The following is a 17,106-nucleotide window of genomic DNA, read 5'->3' as shown; positions in this document are numbered from 1 at the left end:
TCTCTCTTTTTTTTTTTTTTTTTTAACAGTGTACATCCTTATACCTGCTTTGCAATCAATCAAAACATGTTGATGTTCTCTAGATTTTGCTACATGATATAACGCTTACAAGTCAGTGTAAGGGTTATAAAAGTAGACATTATTGAAATAACACATTAGTTTGGAGGGAAGGATTTTCAGTGTGATCAAAGTTCTGCTAAAAATGTGTCTTAAATATATGGATAATGATCATAACTGAGCAAACTTACACATAAACATAATCAAAATCCCTACTTCTAAATGAAATTAAAACACACTGAAAACTCTTTTCAAGATTAAATTAAAGAAACTTGCATTAGTAAACCTGTAGTCATATACAAGCTATTTAGGGAAAATGTTTAGAACAATTCTACTACAGCTTTTACTTCTGAAAAGAAACTAAGATATTTGTCTCCCCACCCCTTGTATCTTATAAGTTGCAGACTGCATATTTCCTATCAATCAGCTATCAGTATTCATACTTTTGTAATCGTTCTATATAGATACGGTCAGATTAAGAATTTTAGAGGTCATATGCACTCAAATGATTTTGATGCCCACAAATACATTTAAGTCCTTTTCCCCTCAATTCTTTCTCTATGAGTCATGATTTAACTGCACCATACATTCCACGGCAAAAACGCCACCAGAAACTTCTTGTAGGACTCCTTTTCCTTGATGCCCTAAGCATTGGATTGGAGCATTATTATTTTGTTTAATGGTTAATTCATTCCTGCATCCAGAATAAAAGTTTAAATGAATTTTTCTGTAAATAGCATCCTACAGAAAAGCGCCAAAGTCTTGGTGTAATTCCAATAGTCTTACATGTAATAAACAAATATACCCCCCCCCAAATATTCTTATATGTAATAAACACCAGCTTAGTAAATTTCAAAATCATCACATTATCCTATTTCTCTTCAAATTATTTTGCATAAAAATTATCTCAAGGGTGATATCAATACATTTTATTCTTATTTCACAAACAAACTTTTCTTTTAATGATAATGAATATATATTTATATTCAATAATGTAAGGTTATGAAACATTTAAACAAATCACAGTTTCAAGATGTTAATAAAATGATAATGTGTAAAATGTGTATCAAATTTATTAAAATTACCTAGGACATTTTAGGTTTAAAAACAAGCTGAAAACATTTTAAAGCATTTTAAGGAAAATAAGTGAGTGGTTAGAAACTTAATTAAAAAAAAACTTGTTAAACTAATTAGATGTTTAATACCTAAACGAAGAGCCTCTGCTAAAAATTTTGGGCTTTTGACGCATTCCCTGTTTTGCATCTGTACATCGAAAAAAAGTATGATTCTCAATGCATTTCTTCCAGAAATTTTTGCATTCATTTCGACCTTCAAAGAAAAATTCGACTGTGTCCTTATAATAACCCTAAAAATATTAAATAACTTTAGTAGAAATTAAACATGTAAATAATATAAGAGAAAAAAAATGTCTAAATGAGGCACGAAAAAATTACATTTTCTTTAGTAATTTTTTTTTAAATGCTTGGATTACTTACATATCCTTCAGGGTGCAGCTTAATAAGGAACTTTTTTCTTTTAAAGCTCAATTTTCGTATTTTAGCCCAAGAAAATGTGTTAATCTTTGTAAAATTCTGGAACACTAAAACGCCTAGATGTGCAACTGCAAGATTTAGAGGAACACCCTCTTGATCCTTGAGGGAATAAAAAAAAATAAAATCATTTTAATTATTATTCATTATAAATTACATATGCTTAAATTTATTATTTAAAAAAATATGACTAACTTTTGCAGGAGTCATTTTGATCCCATATAACTCACATCGCCGGGCAGTTTCCAATAAATTTAAATCAGCTTCAGCTGGAGTTTGGCCACTAATTGCACAAGAAGAAAATTAGTCATAATATTATGATTAATTATAATACTTGTGAATCTTTGGGGAAAACATGATAAATCACCAACAGCGGTAATTTTAACAATCTCTGATATGGCAACCTTTCTTTTTCTCTGCCTTCTTCTTCTTCTTCTTTTTTTTTTTTTTTTTAAGTTCATATGTTTTATGTGTTAACTTTCTGTATTGAGTTCCTTATTAGAATGACATTCAATCTGCTTTTTTAAATTTATTCCTCATCCATAAACATAAAGCTTCTAATATGGCAACTCTCATTTTTTCTGTGTGTATCATTTGCCCTTCATGTATTTAACTCTTCATTAAAATGATAGTCTATATGCATTTTTAAACTTACCTTCAGCCATAAACATGCTACTATTTTCAGTTTACCTTTAACTAAAAAAAGTCATGTTCTGTTCTTTCAAGGAAAGGAATATGCACTATGCTCTGTGCTACCTCACGCATCATGCTTTGCACTACACTTTGTGAGAACAAACATGAAATGAAGTTTTACAAATTTACATGATACTGCATAGCTAAACAACACCTAAAAATTAGCACTTGTGATGGAAACTGGTTTTATGAAGCAAATATTATTTATGTGACTACTACATTTTTATCTATTGTTGGTCAGAAGAAATAACATTAATCAAGTGATAAACAAATATTTTAAAAACACAACCACAGATTGGTCAAACTTTATGAGGAAGGTTTGTTCTACACATCATACACTTTCGAAGGGTAAATTGGAGAAGCCAATAAAATTGTCAAAATTTTGTATCTTTATATTTAAGAAAAACAATGCATGAAGGATCTTAAATAAACACTAGATAGATAGAAACAATGCTGCAGAACAGGACAGCGTCATCTGGGTGAATTTCCCAAGGGTGCAAAAATATTTTTGAATTATGTTATTTGAGGACCCATCTCATTGAATTTATGTGGTGTTATATCACTGAATTTACATGAGCCAAGAAAATTGTTTCAATCTTATTCTACCAGCAATTGTAAAAGTAATGATAACCAAACACTTTTTTTTTTTTTTTTTTTTTTTTGTTTAGATTGATATGCTTTTGGTAAACATGCTGCTCCAAAATTTCACAAGTATGAAAATTGCTGTATTGATCTGAATATAAAACAAAGTTTTTCCCTTATAATGTCCTTCTCAAAGTCATATCCAAAATCATACACATAGCCTAACATTTAAATATATATTAATATAATTTATTACTCATGCATTAACTTTTCTGTTTAAGAAAAGAATTTGTTTAAAGAAAAGAATTTAGCTAACTTTCTTGTATATCCAGTTTTTCAGTACATCAGACTCACATATGCATGACTGTTCTAGAAATAAACCTTTTTTTTTACTTGTGAAAATCCTTAAGAAGTGTAGGATTATCTTTTAAGTTACAGCTATATTCAAGATATGATATTAAATTCCATTTAATGAGCGTATGCTAAGAAATTATTATCCACAAACAAATCAAATCAAACAAATTTTCTTTCCGTTTATGCCAGAAATCATATTACACATATTTTTAATGATAATGAGTATTATTAGGGCTTTTGCATATAACTGAATGCTGATGCATTAAACTTTTTTGCTTGAAATGATTGGTTGGTTTAACAATTTAAAAAAATAACAGCATATATTTTGGTGTGTAATACGAACCTATGATCGCTGTGACAAATTAGAAGACAAGAGGTAGTGTAAATAAATCTATTTGGGATCTTTCTAGGTTATATGCAAAAAAATTAAAAATAAATAAACTTATAACATCTTGTTCTCACAGTAGGGTGAGGGAAAAGTTTATGTCAACAACACGATGTATAGATAAGGTTTCTGTTTAGAACTGAGCCAAGATGAAAGTTCTTGGTTCTTGTTTGGAAATAGTTCAAGGTGAGGGTTGATTCAAGATGTGGCTGTTTAGAGATAATCGACTTTCTAAGTCGGTGGTTGAAAAGACTGAGCCCGGCTACCCTCACTGTAATCTCTTGGAGATACTAATATTGCTCTACGCAGAGCAAAATAAAATTTGCTCATGGCCGAGCTGAAAAACCGAGAGAAGGTTTCTCTCTCTACTTACTGCAACTCACTCTTACTTGCTCTCTCCTATGGAACTGCATTCCATGATTTTGTTCAAGTTGTCCTGGGTGTGTCAGAAAAAATTTTAGGATCTTCATTGGTCTGTAATTTTTAGAAGTGCCTCTTGATTGGCGAGAGCACTTTGTTTAAAAACTGGATATGATGAAGACAGCCTGGGAAAAAGTCCCTAAGAACTTTCCGGCTCCAACTAGGGACTCAAACCAGGTGGTCTGAGACACTGCACCTATAAACTGATGAAATGGAACAGAACAATGTCTCCCTTTGAATCACTATAAGAGGAACAAAAACTTGAAATTGTTTTGTGACTGCTGGTCACTTCATCTTTCCGAGAATTCGTTAAGAAATACTCTGCCTGTGGGAACTTTTGAGGTGACCATTCTTTTTTTCAGAACTTCGTGGCGGTCAATAAAATAGCTTAAGACGTTACATTGCAAACTCCATGTTTTAATTTTTTAACATATTCTTCATATCATTTGCAACACTTTCTTTATGAAAAAAACCTGAAATGTACACTATGTAAAAAAAGGGGGGCGAAAGTTCTATATCTTCCATTCTGCTAGACCGATTGACGAAATTCAAATTGCATTTTTCATGTTTCGAAAGCACGACTTAGGATATATATTAAGATTTATATATAGCGTTGTTCTAATATAGGTATTTTGACACAAAAATCGGGCTTTTTCTGAAATGACATGCCAATTTTGTTCCATATTTTGATTATGCAACTCAAATTATGCCAAGATATTAAATTTCGTAATTTTTGGTGAGAAATTTAAAAATTTATCTTGGCACATTTTGTTCAGTTTGCACCAAGAATAATTCACTTGTTGAAATTCTTAATTTATAGCAACCTATTTTTCTTTTCTTTTTTTATTGCACACGAGCGGAAAAAAAGGTAATCATTATTGCTTTCATGTGATTTTAACAAAGTGCGTAAACTAAATTTGGCATTATTGTTGCTTATAACAAATATGGCAAATTTCAAAATGCACCACTATGTGAATTGATGTATAGCTTACAAAATTTTGAATAAAAAAACTCTTAGGTTTTTGCAGGTATACTTAGAAATACATCTATTTTAAGATGATGATAAAATGTTATAGGTTATAATTCAAAATCTTTTTCAAAAAATTTATAAAATTTATTTAAAAATACAAATTAAAAAAATAAATCATAAAAAATGGGAGAATTTTATTTGAAATGAACCTAAATTTCGAATTGTAAAAGGAAAAATCAAATAAGTTTAATAAAAAAAACAGAGATTAATAAATATATATTAAATTCAATTCACATGGAGGAGTTATGATTTTGAGAGCTAATTTTTTAAAAAGTACTTGTGCGATTTTCACAAAACTTGCCAGTTTGGCATAGTTAGAATCAAAATATGAAAAAAATTGGCATGTCATTTTAGAAAAAGTCCTATTTTGTGTCGAAATTCCTATATTAGAACAATGCTATATACAAATCGAATAGATATCCTATGACACACTTTCAGGACACAAAAAACACAATTTGAATTTTGTCAATTTGCCCAGTGGAATGGGAGAAACTGTACTTTTTTTTTCACAGTGCCCATGTACAAGGTTTTTATCTTTTGAAGTCATTTAGTAGAAGATTTTTCGCAGGCTTCTAAACAATGGTATACTGAATTGACAAGCAATAAGGAGAACAATTTATGTGTGGAAGATATGCTTAGGAAGTAAATAATTCTGTAAACAGGGCGTGCTGCATTCAGTGCAGATCTGCAAAAGAATGCTATTCTACATGTTCGATAAAAAAAGGCACATAATTTGGGGTAAAAACGTGTTTCTAACACGAATGAATTTTTAGAATTAGGAGTCAGAATGTTTTCTCTCACCCCAGTCATTTGAAGCCGTGATTTTGAAGTGAACATTGAAGGCTTCAGCAAATTACATTTGCTTTAATTGAAACAAAGTTGATTTAGTGTTCCTTTCAGTAGTAAATATGGCTACTGTCAAACGAAACAAACACAGCACTGTTTTCAAATGCAAAGTCATTCACTTTTCGAAAGAAAATGGAAATAGTGCTGCAGCAAAGATGTTCAGTGTTAGCGAAAGCTCCATACATTAGTGAAAGAAAAATGAAATCCCGATAATTAAATGCCACAGAATAAATGTGCTTTGTATAAAGGAGTAATGAAATGGCCTGTTCTAGATGGAAGTGTTATGAACACGGACCTAAAAAATCTTCAGAATGGATTCACTGTAGCAAGAAACACTGTACATTTATTTGCCTTAAAGTGGATAAAAAAAGAATGCAACTGAAATTGAAAACTTTGAAGAAACTTTGAATTGGTGAAGCCGATTTGTGCCATGGAATAATTTAGTTCTACAAGAAAGGTTTTCTAGACAGGTTTCAAAAAGTATGTTACTGACTTACGAGAGGGAGGAAAAATTACTTTCACACATCGGAAATATAAATACAACTCCAGTGACGTTTGATGTGATGGAAAATTGAACAATTGATGCAAAAGAAATAAAACAGGTCACATAAAACAGATTATGAACAAAAAAAAAAAAAAAAAAAAAAAAAAAAAAAAAAAAAAAAAAACAGGTCCTGAAAAATCTCATCTTACCAAAGTGTTTCCTTGCTTACCAGATGGCACAAAATTAAAACCCATGGTTATTTTTAAAAGAAAGATGATGCTGAAATGTAATTCCCAAAATAATTTTTTTAATACCATTTGGAAACAGTTCACTAGAAAGGGTGGATGAATGAAAACTTGTAAAATTGTGGATAAGAACTGTTTTGCAAAAGCATCCAGTTGCCTTAAAGAATTCAGAAAATCTTTTAGTTTCGAACATGTTCAGACTCCATCTAACAGATAATGCGTTGAATTTTATAAAAGAGTGTAACACAGACATCGCTGAAGAACACCATTAATGATGCGGATGACTATCATTATTTCTGCCTTTAGATGTATGTATCAATAAACCATTTAAAACAAATTTAAAATGACAGTGGAATATGGATGTTAGAAGGTGAAAAAACATCTACAAAAGGATACCAAACACATCATGACAGTCTAGAAATTGCGCATGAGGGGATAATAAAAACACAGAATGAAATTAAACCCAATATAATTTAAAAGTGATTTTAAATATGCAGTAAACCTAACAATCTAGACAGAATAGAAGGTGATTATTTATTTATGGATTAGAGTAACAGTGATGGCGAAGATGATACAGAATTTGATGATGTGCTTGAAGATATAATGGGAAACGAATATGATGAACTTTTTATGTTATCCAATAATTCTGAAGTTCATAAAGTATGTGAAATTTATGTGCGGTTTTAAAACTTTGAAGTTTATAAAATATACGACTTCTTTTAAATTAGCAGCATTTAAGTACAAGCAGAAATTTAATTTTTTTACACTCATCTTTTCCTTATTTTTAAATCTATCATTTATATATCCGACATTTAATGTGTACCCATAAATTTGGATTTTATTTTTTGGATTAAAGGTGTGCATTATATGCTGAGGTAGAAGGTAAACTGAAATTCTAGATTTAATAGCCCTAAGGAAGAATTTATTAAAAATTTCAAAAAATATTTAAATTTTAAATAAATTTCAAGAAGAAAAATATCATCAACATTTTTTTTTACTTATTTCAGCTTTTTTATTATTTTTATTTATTTAAAGTTATAATTTTTGTAATAAATCTATAAAATAGTTTAATTTCAACTAAATTTAGATAGCTAGTGGTACAAAAAGTATTTGCTATTACAATTCTTGAAATTATACACTATCATTATAATCGCAGTTCTGGCTTCTAGTCCAATAACCTATGCTACTGAAAGTCAATTATATATATATATATATATATTAAGGAATTTAGAACTAATATTTTACAAAGACCAGAAATTGAAATTCATAATTAAAAATTCATCATTAATAAATTTCAAATAATCATATAAATGCAACAAAGAATTTAAAAATGTTAAAACCAAAACATTTCAAACAAGCAAAGACAAACAAATTGAAACAAACATTTTCTGTATTCAAGTGTACATAAAAATTTTGTATGTCATTATGAAGAGTTGACCTTTTCAAAGCAAGAAAAATGAAAAATCATCTATGCATTCATCGGGATCTGAACTCCAAATTATTTCTGCATAAGCCTTCCATTTACACCATGAAGGCACAAAGTAAGATAGAAGAGTCCCTTATGTTTCTTCCCTACTTAAAAGAAAACTAAGGAGGCCAGAATCCAATTGCCAATCCTGGGGTGATGAATTATTATCCACACTTTTTTAATGTAGCTCCCAATGCAGAATCATTCAGATTTCAAAAAGCAAGAAACATGAAAAATCAGCAGTGCCTTCACTGGAACTTGAACTCTGTATCCTCTGACTGCTAGCTGGATGTGCTTTCCATTTACACTATGAAGGCACATAGTAAGAAGGGAGAAAAACCTTACAATTAGAAGAAGATTAAGAATTGTTATGTAATAAAAAGTAAACAAATTCATAGCATGAACAAAATATTTTTGTAGTTGCTCCCTGAATACAAAAGTATCATTAATGTTATGAAAAATGCCTATTTCACAATATTTTTAAAAGAAGATATTAGAAATTCAAGCTCCTTTTTTTAACAAAATATGCAAAAATACACAGTGTAAAATCTTTTACATTTAATAGTTAGTTATTATTATTACTTTTGTTAAACAGGTTAAATAAAAAAGCATTATCTGTTACAAACAATGATTGCAAATCATTATTAGATACACATATTACCTGCAATACATAAAATTAAACTTTTAATTAGCCAAATTTCTTGTTGCACATTATAAATGCTCTATATGAAATCCTTTTATCACTCAATGCACATTCAGGCTATAGTTCCTTTTACACTGAAAATTATTTGAAGTGACTGACATGATGATGGCTTGTATAGTATGGATTTTTAGTTCAAGGATGGATTGGCAATGGTAACACAAAACAATATCCCCTCCACACTAACACAAGCCCCCCCCCCCAAAAAAAAATCACAAGGCCTGAGGTCAGGAGAATTTAGAAGACAGGTGTAGAACTGTCTGTGGGAACAGACTGGATGAGCTATAATTAAAAGATCTTATACAGAGTATCTGTAATATGTGAGAATAAATTTCAGAAGTTTACCTTCATATATCACAGGTAAATATTTACCGATGATAATATTTATTAAGACCAAACATAATATGATGATTCTTTTTGATTTATTCTACATATCTTACAGACAGGTTTACAGTTATTGTAGAGATTAGACAAAAAGATATGGTAAAAAATTTCACAAAATGCTTTGCATCAGCAAAACAAGGTTTCCTTTTTTTATAAACATTACTAAGTGTTGAGTCCTTAGAAACTAACATATTGTAAAGCATTCTAAGAGATAAACATGGAAGAAGATTTAGAGTTCAGACTTTATTTTACACATTGAGCAATTAAACTGAAATTTCATTAAACACACTTTATACAAAATATGATTTTAAAACTACCTGACATTGTATTTTCTTCCTTTTTTAATTCTTTGCTTTCTAGAAGAGAGTAATAGTGTGCTAGAAGGGGAAAAAAAAGCTTACATAATTTTTTTATGGTTGTCCATGATCTTCCTTTCAAGCTCAGCATCCTGATATGGAATAAACTTGTAACCTGATAAGTATGAACTGTCAGCATACTTCTCTGGATTAAAATCTCCAATATCAGCTATAATAAGAAAAAAATATTTTAAAGAAAATATGCTTGGCAGTAAAAATTTAAATAAATATAATATGAAAATTAATCTATCACTTTTAAAATCAACAATGGTATTACAGACATGCATAAGAGACAAAAAGCATTACTATTCTCCAAACTAATTATTCATTCATAATGCAACTGAATACAAATAAATTAAAATATTAAATGCTAACTCAGTTTGGATATCCTTACTTTAATAACTTGGAATCAAGCTTCTGAAACTGAAATTGAAGGAAGCAGAAAAAATTTACAGTCGTAGAATATTCAAGTTAACAAAATTTTTAGCAAACTGTAACTAAAAATAACAAACTTAGAATATTATTATGCAGATTTAGATATGAAAACAGTTGTGCTTCACATAATGAATGCAATCTGCTCCTCGATGATGTTCATTATAAAGGATGCATTTTCACACAAGCTGTGAAATTTTTTTTATCTAATCTCGGCAAAACTGTCAGCATTATAAGAAATTTACAACTCAAAATCGTAAAAACAACCTTGTATTTAGCGTAATTATATTGAAACACTCAATCGATTTCGAGGGCAGCTAAAGGTCCCTCCTCATCAGGAGAAAGAAGAAAAATAAAGGGGAAGAAGTCTCAGAAACACGTGGTCCTTATCAGCACTGCACGTGGTTATAACCGGATTTTTAATCAGAGTTACACTGGCCGCCTACTTTTACTGAGCCAGGCTGTCTGATCAAGCATAAAGAAATATTAGCGAAGTTAAAATAGGGAGCGAGGGCAAATGCACATTACGCTCAAAATCTGTTCACAGATTTTGAGCGTAATGTGCATTTGTTCACAGATTTTGAGCGTAATGTGCATTTGCCCTCGCTCCCTATTTTAACTTCGCTAATATTTCTTTATGCTTGATCAGACAGCCTGGCTCAGTAAAAGTAGGCGGCCAGTGTAACTCTGATTAAAAATCCGGTTATAACCACGTGCAGTGCTGATAAGGACCACGTGTTTCTGAGACTTCTTCCCCTTTATTTTTCTTCTTTCTCCTGATGAGGAGGGACCTTTAGCAGCCCTCGAAATCGATTGAGTGTTTCAATATAATTACGCTAAATACAAGGTTGTTTTTACGATTTTGATTGTCACATTAGCGTGTTTCTCTTCTAGTCAAATTTACAACTATTTAAAAGAATACCAATACTTGAAATGCAAGGAATTTATTGTTTTATTAATTATAAAAATGCATTTCACATGTACACATTTTCATAGGTTTTTCGATTCAGTTTAGATTGACTTTTCCCTCAGTACAGTATGTTTTCCACTTAGTATCATATCTCTTCATGTAACATTCTTCCATTACAGCTACACACTCGTTACAAATAAGGCAAACAGCCTTACTCTTATACTAAGCAAAAAAGCAAAATAATTACCACTTTTCTTGAAAAAATCGTGATTTTTCTTTAATTCTTCTTTTTTCTTACCATGGCTTGCCACTGTGCTCTCATAGGAAGACCCCCCCCCCAAAAAAAAATATAAACAAAAGAAAAGTAAAAGCACTTCTGAATATAAGATTCTAAAACAAGTATGAGTAACCTAACTTAAATCAACTGTACAAACACATACATTGCCAGCCAATCATGATGGTTACATCCTTTGCCAGCTGATTGTAACACTGATAGAATAATAATAATAGAATTATAATGATAGAATAATAATAATAGAATTATAATGATAGAATTCTATTTCTCCCCTCCCCTCTACACTTTTGAACAAGATACAAGATGCATAGACAAGATGCATAGATAAAGACCCCCAGACATGGTTTCTTTTGTGTTCATTTTAGTTAAGAGAGTCAACACCTTGAAGTGCTTAAAAATATGACCCTTAACAAAAGCAGAGTTGAGTGAGATAAATATCAAATAAAATGCACAGTTTCCAGGAAAGAGTATAATAGAGACATTATTGTTTAATAAAATTATAATTCTGATATATTTAACTATAAATGGAACAAAATAATGAGCTGTTTCAGATCAGAAAGTTATGGAAACAGTGTAATTTGCAACGCAAATAAAATTTAAGTTCCCTGAAATTTAATTCTTTTTCCCTTTCCTGCTAACCAGAACCAGTACAAGCAACAACTCACTCCAAATAAATGTCTTGAGGCTTTATTTAGTGTTTAGGTCAGAAAAACATTTTAACACACCCCTTAACTATTCAAGGCCTGAACAGGTTTTAATGAAAATTTCCAACCGCCGCAAATATTGTCTACACAAACAGTTCACATTGCCATATTTAATCACATTTTGTCAAATGATTTTTGGCATTTGAAAGAAAGAAACTTGCTTTAGAATACTGTGTCGTGAAATTTGTAAAAAAATATTGTTATTATTAAGTACGAGGTGTCTGAAATAGAACTATCATACTACCAGATTAGAACCATCATTTACTTCTAGTTCTGTTACAAAAAGTCAGCAACAGAATGTTACCAAATCATGCATACAACTTAAGGTACTACTGTTATATCATATGACATTGTGAAGGTTTAGTACCGAAAGTACAAAAACAAGGACTGTGACATTCAAGAAGCAGAGTGCTCTGGTCGGCCCTACTGATGTTAATGAGGCCCACCTGCAAAAACTTATGGAAGTAGATCAGTACGCAACCACTTGAAAGCTTGCTAAGGAATTATATGTTAGTGACATGTCCATTAGTAGTGCTATGAATCGCATATACTTGACATATACAAGTTCAATCACTGGGTGCCGCATGAGCTGACTCAAGTAGATAAGGACAGATGTGTTCAGGTCTGGCCGAATGTACTTGACTATCAATGCAAGGGCAAAATTCTGGACCGGATTGTGACTTGTGATGAAAAGTGGATTTACTTCAACAACACAGAAGGGGGCTGGTCTTAGCCCAGTGAGCCTGTCAGCAGCATCACAAAGCACAATATGACTAACAAAAAGATCATGCTTTGTATCTGGTGGGACTGCCATGGTATAATTCACAAAGAGTATCTGGAAAAAGGTAAAAACCCTCGACAGTAAGGTGTACAATGAGATGCTAGTCTGTGTTGGTGCTGCTATCGAAGAAACACGTCGAACTGAGTTCTGGCACAAAAAGGTAATGTTCCATCAAGATAATGCAATTCCACACATGTCTGCATTCACTGGATGAACTCTGTATGGACTCGAATGGGATCTTTTGTCACACTCGCCATATACCCCTGACATCGTTCCTTTGGACTTCTACCTTTTTTCACACCTGCATATCTTGCTGGTGCTATCTTCTATTCTGCACAGGATGTCTGAAATGAGGCTGACCTGTTTTTGGGACTCACGACCATCAAGTTTCTGGGCTGAAGGCTTTGAAAAATTACCAAAATGTTAGCATAGATTTGCGTAGTGATTATTACCTGTACTAATAGTACTGCTTTTAAGTTTTTTTCCTTAATTTTATTGAGAACATTTTTTGGCAAAAACTTTTATTACAACCAGGTATTGTCATTGGCTACAGTAATTCTTTAATTAGCAAGTGTTTGAAAGTGACATTCAGGAATCTAAGTTATTCGGAAGAAAAATCACTTTTACAGCATGCTGTATTTTTATTACTTCCAAATTTCTTTCTTTCTTTCCTTTTTTTTTCGGGGGGAGGGGGGGGTAGCAGTCCAGATTTCAAGCTTTGTACTATATAACTTAAATGAAAAAAAAATTCAATTTTCTAATCATATATATTTATAATAGAAAAATGTTACATAAAATGATAGTAGCATTTATACACTGACTTAAAAATGAAGTTAGTAAAACATTTCTTTTGAATTTATAGTACTCCTTCCAAAAGCAGAAATATTACATTGAATCAATGTAAACAGTGTAACAAAAACAATACTTTGTCAGATTTTGCTACCTTTAAGATAATATATTATATGTTTTAAAATACCAAATAAAAATGAACAGCATCTAAAGCATCAACTTGCTTTATTCCAAATAAAAATATATATTTCATTTCTAAAATTTATTACAATTTTTAAATACATTTTTAAGCATCCACAATATAAGAGAACAGTTGTTGTGAGGATGACTAAATTATTTAGAACAGTGTTTCTCAACTGGATTTACTCCAAGGACCGGTAAAATATTTTGGTACATTCGTGCGAACTGGTAAGTTTAATAAGTCAACCCATTGGCACAATTTTTGGACAGACAGCTGGATATTTCGCGGACCGGCAAATATTTCTTGCAGACCGATGCCAGTCTGCGGACCAGCGGTTGAGAAACACTGATCTAGAATACAGCTGAAATACAGATTACTTTGCTCTCAACAATTTTAAGAAGGTTTGATACATTATGTAGTTTGCAATAAAATTTAACTTTGATTCATTAAGAAATAATTTTAAGAAAATGATTTTAACAGTTTTCAAAAATTAAAATTGAAATATGTTAAAATACATTGAATGTTTTTAGTTAAAAGAAGTCTAAGTTATTGAAAGCATTAAAATTAATTTTTAATACATTTTGAATAAATTCAATTCAATTTAAGGAAAATTTCAAATTATTGAAATTCCAGTAATGAAAATTCTGCCATATTTGTAAACTTATCTACATTAGTGTTAACAAAACTAAAATTAATTTAAGACTGTCAAAGTAATGTATTATATAAAACAAATTTAACTTTTGCATTAGCTGAAAGATGTAAATTCGTGTATTTATATGATTTAAAGTAAAGACAACCTGAATTATTTTAAAGCACATCATTATTAATTTTTTTAAATTATCATTAAATTATCATATCATTAAAGCAAGTAATAGACTTATTACCTTTTATTAGATATTAGATACTACTGTATTTCACATATAAAATGTAACAATAAATAAGATGTAAGCTGAAAATATACCAAGACTTATTCAAAATTATAAGTTTATTAAAAACAAATATTAAATGTATGTAACATGAAGCTACATTAATAATTTTGGAAAGGAAAATTTAAATTTTATAGAACTGTTAACATATATCACAGAAGGGCCAAAACATACAATTAAAAACATAAAAATATCTGCATAAGTTAGAAAAACACATGGAAATATTTAACTGAAATTGAAAGGACTAAAATTATTACCTTGAATAATATAAGAGATCATAACTGCTGCAGTATTATCATTGCACTGTAATAAGCCAGCTGCTAAATCTTTTCTTACTTGCAGGCTAAACAAGTACCTATAAACAAAAACAACATTATGCTTCGTTCAATACCTAGACATATATTCAATTCATTACACAAATGTGCAATTAAAAGAATCATAAAAATTAACACTTATACATAGAACACATAAGAAACAATACAAATGTGGACAGGGGAAAAAAAATCTAATTAAACATTTTGACAATTCATGTTCCCAGGACTTGGAGTGTAATGTATGCTAATATTCTACGAATCATTTTGCAAACTAGTTTAAAACACCTTGATTAATTTATAATACTGGTCTTGCTCAGTTTTATCCAATGTATGTTGTGAGCGGTAAATGCTTTGGACTTTGAAGTACAAAACATGACATTTTTATGTTAAAGCCCAAAAAAATCTGCTGCTCAATCCAAATTAAAAGCAAGTTCTAACATCATCCTTAGCAGCACTCACATATAGCACAATCCACATTACTAACAACAGTATTGTTTTATTCATGCTGATTGATAAATAATAGTGTTATAAATCATAGGTACTTTTAATAAAGATAATTAAGATTAACCATAAATAACAGATGAAAATAATGAATGTAGACCCAGTGATTACTAAACCACAGAAATATATACACACATATGACAGCTCTTTCAACTGATTATTTCTGCAGATATTGAATAACACTACTCTGCATCAGTTTATATAAACTGAACAGCCAATATATATACACACACACATATATATATCACACAAGTATACATACATATATTGCTATATATCACACAAGTATACACACACACACACATATATATATATCAACATTTGAATCAAATGCATAAATAAAATAAAGTTTCATTCAATTCTAATAACTCTATCTGTTACTTTTTATTTATTTATTTATTTTAGTCAATGTATGTGCAATTTTAGAAATGGCTTCCTCTTTTGAAAACAGCACAATTTAAATATTGCCCACATGCCTACAGACTGAAGTATATATCAATTAAAATGTGATCCAAGTATAAATAATCAATGAATCATTATCGTGTGCCAACTGCAGCTCATTGATAACCAAGGCTAGATAAACAACATTCACAGAGATCACAGGCCATAATCCAACAAATCACTTACTTTACAACATACAGTTCAAGAACTGTTATATATGGGGATCTGCTGTAGACCGAATCAAGTCACAAAGCTACTTGTACTGACAATAATGTATGAAATGGACAAAAATTCTTCACGAATGAATCATGGATCACTGGGGGGGGGGAGTCTTTTGGCCTGACAACCAAAAATATAGCTTATAGGCATATTATTTAGATGACCAATTATACATATTCCAATTATCATCATAAATTATATCACCTGAATATACTGGAGTAAATATGGCTCAAAATAAAAAAACATGATGCTAATGGCTGATGTTTTCATGGGAATTTTTAGAGCCCATTGTTCTAAAAGAAAATCCTTGACAGTTAATAGGTATCCAAACTTTACTCATTCATGTCAAATATATTCAATGCTGATAATTTTTCAGGCACCCACTTTGATTCTCTAGCATGTGTTACACCTAGCATATAACCTGCCATCAACAACTGATAAGTACTAGGCAAATACTTAAAAGAACTTCATTTTTGAGGCAAATCTGAGTTAGATTAATCTAACAATTTTAATTTTTTGAAGACTGGTCAGAAGGTGATTTGAGGTTTGCTAAATTAAGCACTATACTCTAATTGAATGCACATTATTTCAAGTGGAACATCTACGAATTTTTTTTTCAATCTAATACATTAAGAATATATGTATGGACTTATATGCTCAGAGTTATTTGTTCTGATTTTCTTTTTTACTTCAGCTTTTGAGCAGTATAACCAGCAAAAATAAACTGGTGCTCAAAACTCTCATAGCTGTCAGCTAATTTAATGATAGAACTGATATTACTTTTGCTAAACATTGCTCTTTATCATGGCATTTATGGAAATGAAAGAGCTGTATTTTACCTAACAATGCTTTAAATTTTCCTATCAACATTAATAGTAGCTTTTTTTTTTTTTTTTTTTTTTTTTACAAATGGCGGGCACTTGCCTTTAATGGCATTGGCCACTCCTAAGGCCAGAAGCAGTGACCATTTTATTATGGAGATACCTAATAGATGGCCACCGTTACCTCCTATGAACGGACAGACAGTTTTACATCCATGCCTTCTCCGGGATTCGAACT

At 30.5% G+C, this 17,106-nt stretch overlaps 1 protein-coding gene across 9 annotated transcripts in view; it reads right to left on the bottom strand.

Annotated features, from left to right (window-relative positions):
* Nucleotides 1–17,106, bottom strand: part of LOC118194668 (FERM, ARHGEF and pleckstrin domain-containing protein 1-like) — a 172,533-nt gene that overhangs the window by 122,907 nt on the left and 32,520 nt on the right. For all 9 annotated transcript variants that reach the window (XR_015040244.1, XM_085813171.1, XM_085813172.1 and 6 more), the window contains 5 exons: nt 14,830–14,927; nt 9,600–9,723; nt 1,803–1,890; nt 1,554–1,709; nt 1,263–1,423 (listed from right to left, as the gene is read on the bottom strand). Coding sequence is in view for 8 of the 9 variants with exons in the window: in XM_085813171.1 (XP_085669297.1) it covers nt 1,263–1,423; nt 1,554–1,709; nt 1,803–1,890; nt 9,600–9,723; nt 14,830–14,927 (627 nt within the window). In the remaining variant the exon portion in view is untranslated. The remainder of the gene's footprint in view (nt 1–1,262; nt 1,424–1,553; nt 1,710–1,802; nt 1,891–9,599; nt 9,724–14,829; nt 14,928–17,106) is intronic.

The sequence above is a fragment of the Stegodyphus dumicola genome, chromosome 3 (assembly GCF_044657685.1).
Source record: "Stegodyphus dumicola isolate Sdum_Otavi_A_Nest chromosome 3, ASM4465768v1".
NCBI lineage: Eukaryota > Metazoa > Arthropoda > Arachnida > Araneae > Eresidae > Stegodyphus > Stegodyphus dumicola.
Note: the sequence above shows the minus strand (reverse complement) of the source record. Positions and strands in the feature narration are given on the sequence as shown.